The 19,411-nt window shown below is 44.3% G+C and overlaps 2 protein-coding genes across 3 annotated transcripts in view; one reads left to right on the top strand and one right to left on the bottom strand.

The window, feature by feature from the left end:
• The window catches only part of EEPD1 (endonuclease/exonuclease/phosphatase family domain containing 1), an 85,465-nt gene extending 79,604 nt beyond the window's left edge, over positions 1-5,861 (top strand). Inside the window, exons 6-7 of the mRNA XM_084620259.1 lie at positions 3,475-3,669; positions 3,920-5,861. Coding sequence (XP_084476385.1) covers positions 3,475-3,669; positions 3,920-4,119 — 395 coding nt within the window. The 3' untranslated portion in view covers positions 4,120-5,861. The remainder of the gene's footprint in view (positions 1-3,474; positions 3,670-3,919) is intronic.
• Positions 5,862-13,738: 7,877 nt separating this feature from the next.
• The window catches only part of MATCAP2 (microtubule associated tyrosine carboxypeptidase 2), a 53,703-nt gene continuing 48,030 nt past the window's right edge, over positions 13,739-19,411 (bottom strand). For both annotated transcript variants that reach the window (XM_084619675.1, XM_084619676.1), the window contains one exon: positions 13,739-17,455. In XM_084619675.1, coding sequence (XP_084475801.1) covers positions 17,294-17,455 — 162 coding nt within the window. In that variant the 3' untranslated portion in view covers positions 13,739-17,293. The remainder of the gene's footprint in view (positions 17,456-19,411) is intronic.

The following is a 19,411-nucleotide window of genomic DNA, read 5'->3' as shown; positions in this document are numbered from 1 at the left end:
AGGCTGCGGGGGAGGGGCCGGGGGCTAGCCTCCATGGCCAGGAGCTCAAGGGCCAGGCAAGGATGGTCTCACGGGCCGGATATGGCCTGCAGGCTGTAGTTTGCCCACCTCTGACTTAGTGAATATGCTTTGTCTCTGTTTGGAAATAGAACATAGTGGAATCTTTCTCACTCTGAAGATTTTTCCATCTGTTTAATTAAGATCACTTTGATCTGGATGATTCTGGCTATGGTAACATAAGAACCCACAAGACTGGACAAGCATGCCATCATCTCAAAGCTGAGTGCCACCTGATCTTGCCAGCGGAGATTCTGGAAGCGCAAAGCTCTGACTTGTGAGAGGACCTTTGTTACTCACAAATGGTGAAAACTGGGCCAGTGAGGGGCTGTTTGGAGTCAATTTTTTATGAAGATTACTAATACCTCCTTTTGGGTAGAAAAAAATGTACTAGGTTCTCTCAGCTGCTTTTGCTCAGGAAGCCATCCCTTGACATTAGCAATCTTGCTAATTACGGCTTAGTCTCAAAACTTCTTTTCTTGAAGAGAGTGGTTAGGAAAGTTGCAGCAATGTGCCTCTGGGATCCTTGTGCTCCTTTTCAGTCTAGTTTCCATCAGGGATGTTGTGATTGCATTAGTTTTCTTGGCCAGTGACTTTGGCCAAAGGCTGCATCTCCACGTGGATTCTTTTAGCTATTTCAGCAATTTTTGATATCCTTGTCCAAGAGCAATTGTAGACCTAATCTGAGGCTGGAGAGAGATGCTTTTGGTGGCTCAGTTCTTCCTTTCTAAAAGGGGAAGGATGGTCCAGCGATTAGAGGTAATTACCATGCTCTGCCACCCACTTCACTGCAACATTGTAACATCATGACCCAATGAGATCTAATTCATTTCCCTGCTCTTACCAAGACTGGGATCTTAGTTGGTTGTGAGATAAACATGCAAAACTCAGGACTGATGGATACCATCCTGTGCAACTTAGTGCATGAAAAGTGGTACCCGACCAGATTGGATATAGGCTGCAAGGTGGGAATAATACCTTTTAAAAGGACGCCTTCAAGAATTTGTTTATAAGCTGTTTAAACGGTGTTTTCTATTTGTAGTAATGCGTTAGAAGCACGCAAGTAAACGAATTACTTCCAGAGTGATTCTGACCTTATCCATCAGGCAGGCATTGATTTTCCTCGTAATTCTAATGGAGCTGAAAATAGCATGATTGTTTCTTTTAAAAGGGGGAGCCACTGTCACAAACACTCTGCAGAGTAATTACTAAATATCATGTGGTTTGTGATACTCTTAGAAGACTGAAAATAATGGTGGTTTCTCTGCTTCATTATTTTTAATCAGTAAAGGTTGGTCCTGCCACCCTTTGTTTCTTATGGGGCAGCTGGGTTTTGCAGTGGGGTATTTTTTCCCCTTCTAAAGCATAAGCAAAAAGATGAATGCAGTGTAGTTGTAGCTGTGTCAGTCCCAGGATATCAGAGAGACAAGGTCAGGGAGGCAGTATCTTATACTGAACCAACATCTGTTGGTGAGAGAGCTTGTCAAATTCTTGTCTCACCAACAGAAGTTGGTCCAGTAAGTAAAAAGATAGCAGGGAAGAGATGAACAGTGTTTGTTGTTTAACTTAAGCTCCCTCTGCTGGCTGACTGCCTCTACAGCAACAGAACATAATTGTAACCAGTTAGACCAGGGATCTTCAGACCTAGGGGAGAGTTCAGCCTACTGGTTAGAGCTGGATCTAGGGTGAGCACAGTCCAGGAAACAAGCCAAGGGTCAGTACTGGAGGCACAGAAGCCAAATGCCAGAGCCTGAGGGTAAACCACAGTTTGTAAGCCAGAGGCAAGCCAAGGACCAGTTCCAGAGAGACTGAAGCCGAATCCAGAACCAGAGGATCAATCAGAGCAGTAAGCCAGAGGGCAGCAGGGGCCGGAACAAGGTCAAGCACAGCTGCAGACATGGTGCACATGGAGCAGTTGCTGATCTGCTGTGGGAACCAGGCTTATAAGCAAGGTTGCTAAACCAGCAGCCAGTCGGGGCTGTGGACACTCTGTCAATCCCAAGGCAGTACAGTGGGCTCACTGGTTGCCTAGCTGTGAAGTTAGGGAGCAGGCCAGTATCTGGACCTAGCTGATCTGGTCTGTGACAAATAGTAACTGTAGGATGGTACATCAACAGCAGATATTTGAAATAAACTCATTCTCAAACACCCAGATACTTATAATCCATACGATATTCTCCATCAGATTTTCTGAGGTCAAATTTTAGGCTATTTTAGCACATCTGTGTCCTTTTTTAGAAGTTTATTCATACTAATTTATCAGGTCATAATGCAATGACTTCTTTGGTTGGATACCAGCATCATTGAGGTCATCACCACAACCCTGGGAGTGGTCTGAGTTAGGTACCAGAAGAGTCTTTTATCAAGGGTGAAAGAGACACAAATATCTAAAGACTGATTCTCTTCTTGCGCTAGCATACATCAAGGATATCTTCATTGGTAGCCTTGGAGCTACACTGGTGTCAAAGCAGCAGGATATTTCAGGAATGGGGATGAGATTTAAAAATAAAATATTTGGAATCTAGACAATTTTCCACATATATTTAAGGTGAGATTGTTAAAGAAGCCTAAAGAAGTTGAGTGCGTAACATCCTTAGTTCCTTTCAAAGTCTCAACCTTAGACAAACTCTGAGGCATCTCAAAGTTCCACAAAATCAATTTAATCACATAGGCAAATAAATACAAGTTTCATTTCTTCTGTAGATGTATAGAGTCCTGGATTGTGAATTGGAAGGGGCCATGACTGCTGCTTCTGCCATCAGGCTCACAGGCTGCTAGACCTGGTGGTTTTTTTAAATTTCTTAAATCTACAATTTTAGAATGAGTGTCCTGCATTCTTGTGTTTTTCTGGCACTAATCCATCCTTGAGGAAGACACACCCTTCTTAGTATTTTCACAAAAATGTCTTAGTAGCAAAACTGTAAAAGGACAGCAGCAGAGCATATTTGGCCCAAAATGTAGATCTTGTTTAAAACAACACAACAAACAAGCAAACAAAACCCTCCCACCTTTTACAACGCCTAAGATTCCTAAGATATACAAGACCAGACTTACCACCACTTGGTGGTAGGGTCAGTCTGTCGTGTACAAATGGATAGTTCCCCAGACATAGTTGTGATGAGGGAAATTCAAAAAGGAAACAAGCAGCATAAATTGTGCAATGTATATTGGATTTCCAGATTCTTTTTTTGGTTACAATTGTAATAACCTGAGTGGCTATTAGTAAGATAGGTAAGCTAATGTGTTCGTTCACAATAGAAGATTTTTAACCATATCATGCCATGTTCAAAAAACAAACAGCCCTATGCAAAGTAAATTCAGTATCGCTACTCAGTGGTTGTATTTCTTTTCCCACATCCCATATTTAATCACTGATTTTTTTCCTCCATTCTTTTCTTGTCCTTTTAATTTTTCTAGGAGAAAAAGATTTGATCATCTTAGGCGATTTTAACCAAGCCCCAGACAGCAGTGACCTCGATCTTTTGAGAAAAGAAAAGTTCCAACACCTAGTTCCTGCAAATACATTTACAAACATCAGCACAAAGAATCCTCAGGGATCTAAGTCGCTGGATAACATCTGGATCAGTCGAAGCTTGAAAAAGATCTTCACAGGTAAAATTTCTCTACCAGGGGGAACAATGTTTGAAAACACATTCTTTATATGACCCCTTCTAGGCTGGCATCTTGACTCACTCGTGGATAGTGTTATCTCATCATCAGTCCCATTGATGTCAGTCGGAATGAGATTCCTCATGTGCATAAATGTTTGCAGAATTGGGCCCTTGGTCTTATATGGATTAAGCCTCTTTCCTCTGGCCCCTTTCCGTACTAATCTTTGTCTCTGCAATTGTTCTTCATGCAGGTCACTGGGCTGTTGTGAGAGAAGGCCTTACAAATATATGGATCCCTGATAACTGGTCCTGGGGAGGAGTGGCTTCAGAACACTGCCCTGTATTAGCTGAATTTTACATGGAAAAGGACTGGAACAGAAAAGAGGTGACCCGAAATGGAAACGGGGTGACCGTGGAACGCAGTGACTCACACATTAAACATGAACGATGATGAACTAGGGCGTGGCAGGGCCCAGTCAGAAGATCCCATTGCTTGAGGCTCAACTGTGAAGCAGAACTGCCTCCCCCCCATTTAGAGAGCATCAGCCTCTGCTTCTGATGATGTCTCTCCCCTACCGCATCTACTCCCACGCCTCCAGTGCCCCTCGTGGGTGTTGTAGGAGATCTCACTGCCGCAGAGCGATTTGTAACTTTTTACAGATGCAGTGGACGCATACACGCCTGGAGACTTGGAGGAGAATCATACAGAAAATAAAATGCACTTTTACTACGGCACATTATCTCTGTTAAAACCCAGCAGAACAGGGCTTTTGTTGTTGTTGATGTTTTTAATTGATTCCTTGTAAAGTGAAGCAATAATGGAGACCATAAAAAGAGACAAGAGACACGCCTTGGAAACTGTCAGTGATTTGTCGAGTATAGTTTAACACTTGCAAAAACTGTCATGATGTAACATTTCTTTCTGACCAATACATGATCTGACCTGAGGATTATATAGGGCTAGTTTGAGTCTTTTGATCTCAGAGAGGCAAACGTATTCCCCAGTTCTCCCATTGCTCCTGAAGGTGGAGAGTAATTTACTTCATCCTTTTTCAGACTCCAGCTAACTCCCCCCGTGCACCCAGCCAGCTACTCAAGCTGTCAGTGAGTGAGCAGAGCCAAGGCTGCTACTCCTCTCTGCCTCCTTGCTCACAGGGTGAAATATTAGAGAAGCAGCCCCTGCTTCCCACCCTGCAGATGGAGCTGTAATCTGAGTAACCCTGGTATGGCTGAGCAGAGAATTTGCGGTGGTTTTGGAGACAATCTAGTTCATAGTATTTATCCATGAGTTAGCATTTTTAACAAACTGCTGTCTGCACAGTGCAGTGGTGCACATCAGTGGGGTGTGAATTCTAATGCTAACCAACATCATCAGCCAGGACTAAGTTAACGTGCACGAGGGAACTTCTAGTGCACCCCAGCAGGGTCTACACAGGCCACGAGTATGCGACACTTTGGTGCACATTAGAGTTCACGCCCCACTGATATGCACTACCATACCAGGTAGGCAAGCCCTATTTTTGTTCTGTCCTGAAAGCTGAGGGAATACAGTCCTAGAGTCGTGAAGTTTAAGGCCAGAAGAAATCACAAGCTCATCTAGTCTGACCTATATATCACAGGCCACTAATATCACTCAGCACCTGCACACTAAACCCAACAACTGAAATTAGACCAAAGTATTACAGCCCACTGGAGACTGGACTGTTATGGGCCACAGGCAGAGAACAGGAAGGACTGAGGTGCACCAATGCCGGAGGCCACCACAGTGGTAGGGAAATGATTAAATGAGATCTATCTGGACAATCCTTTCTTGAACATGGTATGCCTGTGTGAAGTGTGCGGCAGTTTGGGGAAAATTTTGTTTCCCTTGCCTGTCTTGTGGCGGGAGGACTTCAGTCAACAGGCTGTCAATCCAGTGGCTGGAGCCAAGCACTACATTTGCACATATGCACAATTCTCAAAGTAATTATTGAAAAGCAAGAGACACAAAGCCAACCAGGATATGAAAGAGCAAATCAGCATTTACCAAAGGAATGTGTTGAGTTTGAAAGGAGCCGTAGCCCTGCCAAATGGCCTGCTAAGGTGCACTCTCTTTCTAGGCTCTAACAGATGATCCAGAACATTTTCACCATGAATTAAAAGAAAAGGTTTATAACATTGTGCTATGGAGAAAAAATAAATCACAGCTTTATATCTGAGTGGGTTATTATAAATGAGTGCTTAAAAGCAAAATACATTAAATCTCCCCTCGCTACTTTCATTGTACTGGCTTTTGGAAATAAAGTCTGAACGCTTAGTTAGGAGTAACTAAGTGATACCACTCACACATACACATTGTTATTTTGCAGAAACAATTTTGAACAGATTTGCTTAAATTTAAAAAAAAAAAAGGAAACTGGAATAAAATAAACCTGTTTGGACCTGATTCTGAACTCACACTGCTATAAATCCTGGGCTAATGCCATTGAAGACCATGAGAGGTATGTCTGCCCTTCCCACAGGCCCCGTTGGCCCGGAGTGGCAAACCATGGCCAGCGGGAGTCGCAATCAGCCAAACCTGAGGACGCGGCAGGTAAACAAACTGGCCCAACCCGCTAGGGGCTTTCCCTGAACAAGCGGTGCCCCTAGTTTGGGAACCACTGCTGTAGTGTAACCATTTTCTAAATGCTTCACAGAGCAAGAGATTTAATATATAGTTTACATTTATATCACATCTTCCATTCATAGACATCCTGGTTCTGGAAACCCTGTGTGTCTCCTAAACTTTCAGCACAGGGGTAATCCCATTGACTTCTCATGTGCTTAAGTGCATGCATGAACGTTTACAGAATTGGGGCCATAGATCTCAAAGAATTTTACAAAGATATGTCCTTTGATTCCCATTTTCACACATACAGAGAAACTGAGGCACAGTGACGTGCCCAAAGTCACAAAGTGAGTAACCAGCAGAGCTTGGAATAGCATCCAGGAGGTTTGCTAATGCCTAGTGCTGCATGGACCTGATTCTGGGGTCTTTACTCATGGTGAGTGGCACCTAATTCCTCCAGTAATCCCACTGAAATCAACTGATCACTTGCAGAGTCAGGTATTACTCAACATGAGTAAGGGTGGCAGAATCCAGGCCTGTATGAACAACCTATCATCAGAAAAAGATTCATAGAGTTTTTCCTGCTTTTTTTTAAGTTCCTAATATTTTCCTCCTGTAAAAATGGCTGGAGACTGAATTTACCTTTTAGCTAATGAAACTTAAGCTAAATAAGCCAGACCCCCAGCTGGTGTGAACAGTGGAGTAGCACGAAAGTCAATGGAGCTATGCTGATTTACACCAGCTGAGGATCTGGCCTGGCGTGTTGATGGCAGCCTTTAACCGGTGGTGGGTACAATCAGAAAAGTGGCTATAAAATGGCATAGGGGGAATCTCTAGAGATTGCTGGCAGAGCAGGTTAATAACTCTAGCTGAACATTAGCCTTCCTGCTGTGCAGGTGCTCTGGGGAAGGTTGGTGAGGCAGGGATGAAGGCTGCAGGCCAGTGAGGCTCCCCAGGAGAAAGGCAGGAAACTGCACAGAGTAGCTGTTTGGTAAGTAGAAAGAGGCGCTTTGGAGCAAGAAGTCTACAGCGTGGAGGAAACAGCCCTGATGCTTTTGATTCCTGGCTATGTAGAGTAAGTGAATTTAACCTCTGTGTGAGGGGGAGTGTAAGGCATAGGCCCCTATTACGTCCCATTGGGACTTATGGAGATATAAATGGTGCATAGGCCTCTTGCTGCCCTCTGCACAAGGGACTGTAGCAGCCATTAAGGGGAGTTTGCTCCGTTTGTTGTATATGGTGCTCTCTGAACATGGTGAAGGGGGGGGGCATTAATAGCTCTTGTTTGGAGTGGGGGCCTTGGGGTGTTTTGCTTTCCAGCACTCTCACAGCCTGCTCTCATGTTGTTATCCTCTCGATAGTGTCTCCATCATATTTTACTTCGCTTTCAAGCCAAACCAAACCCTGCAAATGCAGCCGACTGTCTCCAGCTCACGCTGTGCTCCTTCCTGCTGCATTCATCTCCACCAGAAACTCTGAGGAGAAAAGCAAAACTTAGGCAGCTTTTGTGTGTGTGTGTGCGCCTAAAGCAGAAGCAAAAGTAGTTCACCTTTCCATAGCCACGTTGGCTCCGCAGTGCTGACAGTAACACAAACTTGGGCCTGTCAGCAAACTAAGTAGATGGGATTCAGCCAGTGCAGAGAGGGGCTGGAACATGATGGCATCTTTACAAGCCACTTTATATTACAGGTCCGTCCAAGCTACAAACTTGACTCAAGATCTGAGTTTTGAACACATACACCCCAACACCTATTCAGGATGTTTAGATCTGGGGTGGGAGTGTTTGAGCTCTTAGGGACACACAGGTCAGATAAGACATTCAGATCTGGAGCCAGTTGTAGATTCTGAATCCATCCAGCCTTAGGGGGTGTTTTGTGGATCTGGGTTTGGTTGGAGCCTATCACTAATTGTTAATAATTATAACCACACACTAATTCAGTTAGTGTCTGAGATGCTGTGCTTTCCAAGTGACCAGCTCATATGATTCTGCATTTTACCCTTTCAAAGGAGGCACTATTCTCAGAGCAAGTTGTGAAAACTGACAAGGCTGCTTACTATATACGTAAATCTAGAGTAACTCCGGAGCCACTCTGCATTTACACCAGCAAGTGAGATCACAAGTGACTGGAATTAGTCACACCAATGTAAATACAGAGTAAGAGATAAAGTTGGTCTACAGTTTTCTTCCATGCTCAGGAAATACAGTCCATGAAGTGATAAGACCAAGATTCTCAAGGTCTCTGTTCACTTTTAATTGAACAAATGAAAGCAAGATTTTTTTTTTTAAGGCAGCTATGAAAATGACCCACCTAGAGTAAAGGTATGTGGATAGCTATAGCTCAGAGCTATTCACCTCAGTTAATTCTATCTGATACCAACCATTAGATAGGGGGCCTAGTAAAGTTGTCTGACTATCTTGTAGGCAAGTTTGCTTTGTTAGACACTAGTATTTTCCTTTTGGTTCCACTTTAGGGTGTGTCTATTTTTTTGTGAACCTAGTTTATATCCAGCTTCAGATCAGTTAAGAAGAATTTCACTAGATAAGACTGAATTTGTGAGATGTTTAGTTCTCTATAGTATCATTTCTCTCCATCTCCTTCCCCTGCACCACATACCCAAATTGACAGACTTCTTAGAACACACAGGACTAAATCCTCCTTGATTTCTTCAGCTGCCTTGTCCTGTTGACTTCAGGATCTGGCCTATGCTGTGTACCAACTACCTGGTTACCAGCTTGTACAATTAGGAGAGTGTGTATAATACACGGCAACTGGTCGGAGGACTTCAGTGACTTATTTAACAACACAGTGTTCTAAATGGTCTGCAGAAATAGTCTGGCTCTGGGCAAAATGTTTCCTGAAAGGTCTCTGAGGCCAATATAGCCTAAAAGAGTGAATGCCAAAAAGTGATTAAATGGGTAATTCTGTCCTAGAGATGGATTTCATCAAGCTGATTGAGTGATCAATGGCTAGGGGTGAATCATACCTAGACAAAGATCTAATGTTAATCTATCAAGCATATCCTCACTCTCTCAAACATAACATCAGATTCAGTGTCCTTTCAAGAGGCTTGACCATGGAACTGGCCTTCTGATTATGCGATGTACTGCTATGTGGCAGATTCAGGTTTGATACCGACCATCACCTGGGCAGGCGATATGGGAGGGCTGCAAATATTTACTAAATAAATCAAAAGTACCCCGATGGATTTTAAGGCTCTTGTGGGCAATGTGTATATTTCCCCCTTGAGAGAAATGAAATATTTTTGATCTATGTATCTTGTAGGACTTGAATGACAGTGCAAGAGAGTGAAATTCTCTATGCAGAGAATAGGTAAAGTGTGGCTAGTGCAAACTCCTCCACAGTACTGAAACTTTAAAACTAATGTTTTTTGGTCACTGCCAACCTTACTATATACCACATCAAAAAATAGCCTGTGTTAAAAGACCATTAAAGTTGCAAAGTCAAGCACTCAAAAATAGTAAGCGATCATGTTAATTAAGACTGTATCCTCATGCGTAGTCACAAGGGGGGCAAATTGATGTTGCATGGGCAACCTTAATGTTGGTATTTCCTGACTTTGGAATACTTAACTTTTGGGTCATCAGCACAAACCTCTACCACTGCTAGCTGGCAGCAGTAGCAGGTATTCATCCTGAATGTGGACCTGTCACTACAGGAGCATGAGACATACACATTACCAATGGGTTTCCCAGCTATGTGGGGCAGATGTGAGGATATGTATGCTGTGTCTTTAGATCTGTAGCAGGAAGCCAGGCCAGAGAGGCCTAAGGAAGGTTCTAGGCAGAAGCTCTGCAGTGACACTGAGTAAGTGCAGCTTTAGGGACAATTTCCCATCTTCTAATCATGTTCCTTGTTCAGTATTAGAAGAAAGTGACTCTGATTCTCGTTCTCATGTCAGTTGGCAGCAAAGACGGAGACTAGTGCAAGGAGGGGTGGGGGAAGGAGACTTAAGAAGGGCTGTAAATGGATGGAGGGTAGAAAGATAGACAGGGGACTGGGAGAAAAGGGTGTAGCGAGGGGTTGGGAGATGTGGAGGTGTAACTGAGGCAAGAAATGAGGATTGGAGGTAGGATATAGGTTCAAGGTAATACGGAGTGTAGAGTGGGAGGATGGAAAGAGATCAGATTGCAAAGGAAGAGGGGGAGGACAGATGAATTTAAGAGACAACAGCAGGAGGGAAGATTGTGAGGCTAGCAAAGAACAGGTGGGGCAGGACCAGCGACTGGGAGGGGAGGAAATGGGGAAGTGGGCAGGAGAATGGAAGCTGAGCTGGATGGAGTGGGGCAGAATGACAGGGGTGTCTAGGGCAGAGAACCAGGTGTGTCTCCCATTGCACTCATGGTAGGACACCCACAACATGTTTCCATTGATGAATCAGAGACCTACTGGGGTTGGAACAGCTTCCTTCCTAAAAGGTCCAGAATCAGAAGGCAGGGCAAAAACCAAGGTGATTTAAAAACACACAAACCCCAACATGGTATTAAGCCAGTTTTAAGCCAGCGTTTTGGATCTGGCTCATAATTTTGGAATACTGGGGATAAGCAATCCTGCAGGGGCCTGGAAGTGAGCATGTTTCTGGGGGCAGGGGTGACAAAAGATTGGGAATGAAGAAGTGCAGCACATGGTGTGACAGGAGGGTAGCAGGGAGAAAGGAAGGGAGGGAAGAGAAAAGAGTGAGCAGATTGAAGCACAGAGAGTGAGCAGAAACAGGGGTCCTGATAATTCACTTCAGAAATCTAGTTGCCCTAACTGCAGTGGAAATTTGGCTACAGCAGGCAGCATGGAATTACTTGAATTGGAATCAGGCCAGGACATTGGGGCAGTATTCCTAATCTTGTGAAAGGGATCTCAAATAACCACCAGTGACAGACTTCAGTTATACGTCTCCTCAGGTAGATGGCACCTCGCTCCAACAGTGTGCACAAGATCATGCTGGGGAATTGATACAGTACTGGCTTGGAGAAGAGCACCATCTGCTGAACCGCTAGCATCGATTCCTGCATCACTGGTCTTTTTCTTGCTGTTTTCCTATTCAGACAGATCCTTATGCAGCATGATCCTGCATGCATCATTCCTATGATGGCTTATTCTCTCACTGTATCATCACAATGGTGCCAGGGACCTCTGTATTTTCATCCCAAATGCTTTGAAGAGCCTGCAGATCCCCTGGACATTTGGGACACCATCTAGTTACAAATAATAGATTAAAAAGAACCCTTTAATTTGGTATTACCATTTTATGAAAAGTGACAATTTTTAAACTCCAACTTACTTTTCAACTCTTTATGCCATTCGTGTACTCTTTTTTGCCTTTCTCTAAGTTTAGGCAATGAATGTCTGTTTCACTTCTGTTTAGATTTTGTTTGTAGCCTTCCATTATGGGTGTTTTGTTTTGTTTTTTCCAATGCTACAATGCATCACCTGGGACTATTTAAATCAGAACCAAACTTGGTTCAATTAACTCTTTTTATTTTATATTTATTTCTTAAAAATATTCCCCTTTGTCTTTCTTTCTCTTCCTCCTTTCCCCTCCCTGCCATCCTAAACTTGGTAACGATGACCCTTCAAATATCTTTTGCAAGAGACTAACTGGCTTAGTCTTGTGACGTGACCCACTTCAATCCAGTATCATGCCAAATATGTGGCAATGAATATTCACTGTGTTTATATTATAATATAAAATGTCCACTTAATTAGTAGGGCTTTTTTTGTATTCTGTGATTTTTGATGTTTCATTTCTCTTTGGTTTGCCTTAAAAATATTGATACTATTTGTATGTTTTTTTGCAGTGCTACTAATCTGTGAACGTCTCCTCCTTATAGCAGGTCCAACCTGTAGAGCTGCTTAGATTAGGTTCAATGGGCAAGATTTTTAAAAGTAACTAGTGATTCTTGGATGCCTTGGTATTTATGTGTTCAGACTGAGACATCTTACAGGGACCTTGTCTAGCTCTGGCCGGGCAGCGCGGTTGCCAGACTTGCTGCTCAGAGCAGCACGGTAAGGGGCAGAGGGTCCCAGGGAGCAGTCAGGGGACAGGGGGCGGTTGGATGGGGCAGAGGTTCTGGGGGGCGGGGGCAGAGAACGGGGCTGGGGTTAGATGGGGAGGTCCCACGGGGTGTTTATGGGTGGGGGTCCCGGGAGGGGGCGGTCAGGGGACAAGGAGCGGGAGGGGGGGCTTCTGAGCGGAGCAGTCAGGGGGCGGGAAGTGGGATGGAGTGGATAGGGGGCGGGGGCCAGGCTGTTTGGGGAGGCACAGCCTTCCCTACCCAGCCCTCCATACAGTTTCACACCCCGATGTGGACCTTGGGCCAAAAGTTTGCCCACCCCTGCTCTAAGGTGTCCAGTGTGGTGTAAATGCTCCTTAGAGGGAGGCTAGAGTCTTCCCCCTTATGCCTTTCCTCCTTCATGTCACTCTGGACCTTGTTCTCCTCTCATATACATACCCCAGCTTCACACTGACTTCATTTGAGTTACTCCTGATTTACACAATTTTATGTGAGTGGAGGATCAGGCTCTTTGTTTTTATTTTTAAACTTGCTGGCTGTCCCCCTGTACCACTCAGCTCCATGATTGCTATCCCCTCTCACAAGCTAAACAGGATTGGGCCAGCTCAGTACTTGGATTGGAGACCTCCCCAAGCAAACCCGACGTGTTCCAGAAAGTGGTGGCGGTGTTGATTCAATAGGGGACACACTACTCTTAAGAGTTCCTACTGAACCAAGCCCCCAGGCAGCTAAAAGCTATTTCCTGTATAAGGCATCTTCCATACAAGCTGTTTGCATACCCAGAGCTGTTTCTGTTATTGACAAAGGGGGTGGGAGGGACTGCAGTGCTGCCTGCAAAAAATAATTAGTATAAATTTAGGGCTGGTCAAAAATTTTCCATCAGAACAGTTTTTTCAAGGGAAAACTGGGTTGTCAAGTAAATGAAATTTTTGGTGAAAAGTGTCTGCGATGGGCTTTTTGTCTATATATTTAGAATTTTGACATTGTAGTGCCTCATGGGTGTTGTAGTTTGCCCCTCCAGAGCAACATTGGTCCTTCAGTGTGGAGAAGTTTGCATTGCTGCTGCCCATGCTGTATCTGTTGTGTGAATTAAGAATGATCGTTTATAAAGCTGCCTAACTGATGACTTGCACCAACACAACTCAAATGCTGTAAAAGAGATCTAAGATATGTTCTTGTCGTACGTCTGCCACTGCAGTGGGTCTAATGAATTTCAGATTGGTACTGAGAGCAAATGGGAAATATTCCATCAGCTATGTTCTATCACCCTGAATTAGAGTTGGTAACGTATACACGGCTATTTCATGAGAGTACAGTACGGAGGAGAGAGAGGGGGAGGAGAAACCTCAACTACAACTCCCGAGAGACAGAGTGGCAGCATTTGGCAACTGAAGTTTTGGAGAAAAACTCTTGGGTTTCAATTTTTGCCAAAAAGTCAGAATTTTCCATGGAAAATTTTGATAACTTTTTTTATTAGTCATTTTTGCCAAAATTGTTCACAGTTTAAAAAAAAAAATCTGACTTGCTCTAGAGCTAACAGGGCAGTGAGCCCCACAACTCTTTCACATCCTAACTTGTGTGTTTACATTTGAAACATTTTTTTGCATCTAAAGGTCTTAAAAGTGATTTTAAGTTCAAGAGGTGTGACTTTTCTGATGAAGATCAGGCTCGGAGTGGTGGTGGTGAGGGGGGCGGGGGAGATGGAAGGGCGTGTGGGACACTTTAGTGATATTCTTCACTTTTCAACTTAAACAATTATTAAAGACCAGAAGTCTGTTTTCACATTAGAGACATTGTGAGACTTTCTGATCATGTGAGTTTCTATGCAGTATCATCCACATACTTTATTACAGAACTTCAATACTATGACAATAACAAGGTCCATCACAATAAAAATTTCAAAAAGTTTACAAAACTACCATTACAAATCTGAAACACTGTTACAAAAGAGGCAGGACAAGTTAGGTGCTGAAAAATAGAGGTTGACATTTGTCCCTGTTTCAGTACGATGTTATGCTGAGACATCCATGCTGACACTTCTAGAATCTAAGTTTGTGCTGGGGTACACCTATTCGCATAATGGAGAATGGTAGAAGTGGAATGGCAGCAACTTCTCTGGGGAAAATAAACCCCAGGTCTCTTAAAGAAGAAAAATAAGCCCCTGGAGTTCACATCTGCAAACCCACAGAGGGGTGATGGAGTATCAACAGGCAGTTGAGAAGGGGCTGTAACCATCATATTGTGTAGTAAGGCAACACATAAATGTAATGTTTTCAGGGACACCATTATTGTAAATATAAAACGCAAGACTATTCTCATGACTACGATTGGGTTGCTTACGCATGTTTGTATTGACTACAGAAGTGATTGGAGAAATGCAGGGGTATTTCAGTTAAGAAAAGTTCACCTCTAACGTACGGCCCTTTCGCAAAGAACGGGACATATGGAACTCTTCTTCAACACAGTGGGCCAAATTCATCCCTGGTGTAATTCCACAGACCTCAATCCAATTACCCCCAAGGATGGATTTTTACCTGGAATTTTCACATTCAACCTTTGACATGTGAAAAGTCTGATCTGCACTTCTGTTGCTCACAGCAAAATAGCTGAGCTGACACATTCTGAATGTCTGGGTGCATTACCGGACACTGACGTGCAAATATTTCCACCAGCTTGATGCAATTGTACAGCACCTCCCCAGGTCGCCTGAAGGGCTTTGAAACAAAGCTAGGCAGGCAAGGCTAAGACTGATATTTTGGGGGCAGAAGGGAAGATTCACCCACTAGAATTCAGAGATTAAGAGTCTGAAGCTGTTAAACAATACAAAATTAAGGCTATTCTGAGGTTCTTGGTCCATGTTTTATAAAACACTCAGATCAGCAAATTTGCTCATTGAATTCCTGGAGCAGCTCAAATGTTTTTCTTTTCTTTTTTTTTTCAAGCAGGCAGCCACCACAGCACACACACGTAATAGTACCTTAAAGGCAGCTGGTTTTATGGGTTATTCAAAAACTTCAAAACCTCTAGGCTAGGTGAGATCCCCACTGGTCACAAAATGTGGTGTTTAAACTTTAAATCTGGAATGGACACCATCGTACTTGGTGTAAAGTCGGAGGCTTTGGGAGTTATTCCATTCCTTAATCAAAAGCCACTAAGTTCCACACAACTGGATGCCAGGGGCTGGATTGTCATTCAGCCGGATGCAGCCATGCTGGGGAGTAAGACCTCCCTACCCCCATGGTGTGTCTGCATTAATGTTCCACATATCGCAGGCAGCTCCTGCTGTACAGGAGGAGGGGAGGATTGTGGCCAGTATTCCCGCTGCAAAGCAGGCCACTTTGGCTCCAGTTCTCTTCCCCCGCCTGCCGACCCACTGACCAGCAGAGCTGAGCCAACGTGGGGGTGGGAAAGCAAGCTGAACCCTTTTCACGGTGGCGGTACGCTGCTCCTGTCCCCACTCCCCACAGGCGCAAGGGAAGGAATTGTGAGTCTGGGACTCTTCCAGAGGCACAAGGGACTAACGGCTGCGTTTAGCCTTGGTAAAACGATCTGAATTAAACGTAAGCCCAATACTTTAGGTGCAAAGCTCAGTTCAGCATGTGCTGTGGTGCCATTATTCGCGCTTTTCTAATACCCCAGACTCAGAAACTGTGGTCTCTGTAGGGAACAACCCTCTTGCCTTGCCTAAGTTAGCCGTTTGAATAGACGACCCTACACTGAGGTGTTTTCGCTATGTGTTTTGTATGGCACCCACATTTAAAACAGAGCTCAGGATGCTTCAGGTGTGCCAGAGCTCTTCAGTCGTTTTGCATAGTGGACTAGGGTGAATTTTGTCATCCCCCCCGCCCCCCCCCCCATTAAAGTTCCCAATCCGGCAGTGAGCTCCATGAGGGCTGAGCTCCTTGCAGCATTAGGGCCGAAACCACTCCAAGTAACCAAACACACGCAGGGTTCAGGTGCTAGAGCGAAGGGGTGCTTTTGCTTTTTGAAATGAAATATGGCTCCATATCTGGATTCATTACGTACATTAGTCAGAAAACTCAGTTCAGCCCAGTCCTTCTTCCGAACCACTAGCACATTCGATTTGCTAAACATGCTAACTGGGTCCTTAAGGGCAAAAAAAGGCCCTTTCCTGCAACTCCTCCTCTTGAAACCTGTATTGTACAAGCCAGAGGAGGACAGTCACTTCAGGGAAAGGCATATATACAATGCTGCAACAGCACATCCCCTCTTGGGATTAAGAGGGCAACTTTCTAGCCTGTTTACACCCATTTAAACAGCAACCTCAGCTGCTGCTATTTGACACATGAAGTGTGGAAATCACATCTTTCTAACATATCCAAACTACAGCAGTGTTGTGCAAGGGAGAGCGTCTGTGCATTGTGACCTTACAATGAGGGAAGCAGTATACAATGCGGTAGAGTTAAGAAGATGGTGGCATAGTCTACAGCAGTTCCGCAATTTTGCTGCTGTGGGGGTTTGTTGTGAAGGCCGTGACCAGAAATGAGGCCAATGCGAGTGAGCCAAGGGGAAAAATTACAAAACACAGACTTTAGAAAGAATAAAAAGCAGTATATCCTAAAAGCAAGACATTTCAAACGATCCTCCTCAGTGTACAGAACATTTAAGGGACAATGGGACTGACCAGTTACAAGGGAAGTCCTAAATGATGTTCACTCCATAATTTAATTTGGAAGAGGCACCAAACCTTTTTAAAAAAAAAAACCAAAAACACCCACCAATATATATTATGGGAGTGAGGAAAGAATCTCAAAGAACTCTTCTTTTTTTTCTCTTTTTTCCTTCAAATAAACATTTCTGAATTGATAGTCTGAGGTTTGTATTTTTTTCTTTTTTTAAAAAAAAATTAACAAATCTGAATAGTCAAGATTTTTGCCAGACAACAAAACAAAAGTTGATTCATTCTAGTTTTGCAAACTGTGGTGAAGTCTAGTTCTGTATAACCGGCTGCATACAGAACAGATTTCAGGTAAAAGAGACTGACTGACTTTACACTATGAGATCCTTGAGCTCTTGGTCAGTCAGCTCATTCACCTCCATGATCTTTTCCAAGTGTTCCATGTATCTGACATGGTCTTGCAAGAAGTGTGGTACTCTCACGTTCTCAATCACCGCAAATTCCTTCAAGTGATCCACATCCTCGTAAGAGACCTAGAGGAGAGGACAGGGGGTTAAGTCAAAGCTGTACCCATTTTGCAAACTGACATGTCTAAAACACCCAATTTAATTCCCCTCCCATAGGTGACAAAAGGATTCCAGGGCACAGGTGTTTTAAAGCAGCTTGTCAGAATCCTTCTCTCAAAGGGATGGTAGGGTCTGGCTTTACGCATGGTCCAGTAAAGTGTGCATTAGAACATGAGCCCAGGGAATTACTAAATCCTTTCGAAGGAGGCCTGGTTCTGCTTCCACTGAAGTCAATGAACAGACTCTCAGGGCATGTCTACGTTACAAAATTAAGTCGACTTAAGTTAGGTCGACCTACAGCCACCACAGTAATTAAATCAACCATTTGTGTCCACATTAGGCTCCTTCTGTCAGTGGTGTGTGTCCTCACCACAAACGCTTGCACCGACTTAAGTGGGGCAGTTCGGGGCACTGACAGCCAAAGCCCCCTACTGCCCCAAGGCCAATAGCTGTCAAAGGCAGCAGCAGACAATGTAAGTAACGCAGTGTCTGCATGGACACTGCATCAACTTAACTATATCGACCTAAGTGCATTCGCCTCTAGCAGAGGTGGAGTTGTTAGGTTGGCGTAGTGGGGAAGTTAAATCAGCAGGAGGAACACTGTAGTGTAGATGCTTACACAGTCTACTTGGTCTGTAGTGTAGACCAGTTCTTAGTGACGTCAATGGGAGCAGGATTGGTGGCTGTTAAGGATGAATGAACTGGTCCGGAAAAACTGATTTCCTTCCCATCCACAATGATGGCCTTTCTTCTTCTTTCTTGACATTCCTGTTGTACGTGCCAGCAGACAACCAGTTCCTTACACTGGGGCAGATTTCTCCTTGCAAACCTTACGTGCTCTGGAGCTTTCCTGACAGAGATGCACAGTGCAATTGGGACAGGGGTGCTCTGACACAGAAGCCACCATGTGAGCAAGATGTGAAAGACAGAATGAGCTTGCGCACATGAAGGATCAGAGCTATTGCAGGCCTCTTAGGTGATGGGGAAGGGATGGAAAATCTGCTCTTACACATGTTCACATGCAAGGGGAGGGGCAAGCCCCATGGGAGATGTGAGGAGGGAAGGGGGGCTGTTGTGGCCAAGGTTTGGGAAACTAGAAAGGGATATGAAAAGGCTCTGTGGATGTATGCAGACTGCAGGGATGGCAGGAATCATAGAGTCATAGAAACATAGAATATCAGGGTTGGAAGGGACCTCAGGAGGTCATCTAGTCCAACCCCCTGCTCAAAGCAGGACCAATCCCCAACTAAATCATCCCAGCCAGGGCTTTGTCAAGCCTGACCTTAAAAACTTCTAAGGAAGGAGATTCCACCACCTCCCTAGGTAACGCATTCCAGTGTTTCACCACCCTCCTAGTGAAAAAGTATTTCCTAATATCCAACCTAAACCTCCCCCACTGCAACTTGAGACCATTACTCCTTGTCCTCTCCTCTTCTACCACTGAGAATAGTCTAGAACCATCCTCTCTGGAACCACCTCTCAGGTAGTTGAAAGCAGCCATCAAATCCCCCCTCATTCTTCTCTTCTGCAGACTAAACAATCCCAGTTCCCTCAGCCTCTCCTCATAAGTCATGTGTTCCAGACCCCTAATCATTTTTGTTGCCCTTCGCTGGACTCTCTCCAATTTATCCACATCCTTCTTGTAGTGCGGGGCCCAAAACTGGACACAATACTCCAGAGGAGGCCTCACCAATGTTGAATAGAGGGGGACGATCACGTCCCTCGGTCTGCTCGCTATGCCCCTACTTATACATCCCAAAATGCCATTGGCCTTCTTGGCAACAAGGGCACACTGCTGACTCATATCCAGCTTCTTGTCCACTGTCACCCCTAGGTCCTTTTCCGCAGAACTGCTGCCTAGCCATTCGGTCCCTAGTCTGTAGCTGTGCATTGGGTTCTTCCGTCCTAAGTGCAGGACCCTGC

Source organism: Lepidochelys olivacea, assembly GCF_965140295.1.
Source record: "Lepidochelys olivacea isolate rLepOli2 genome assembly, chromosome: 2".
Taxonomy (NCBI): domain Eukaryota; kingdom Metazoa; phylum Chordata; order Testudines; family Cheloniidae; genus Lepidochelys; species Lepidochelys olivacea.
This window is presented reverse-complemented; position numbering and strand designations above follow the sequence as displayed.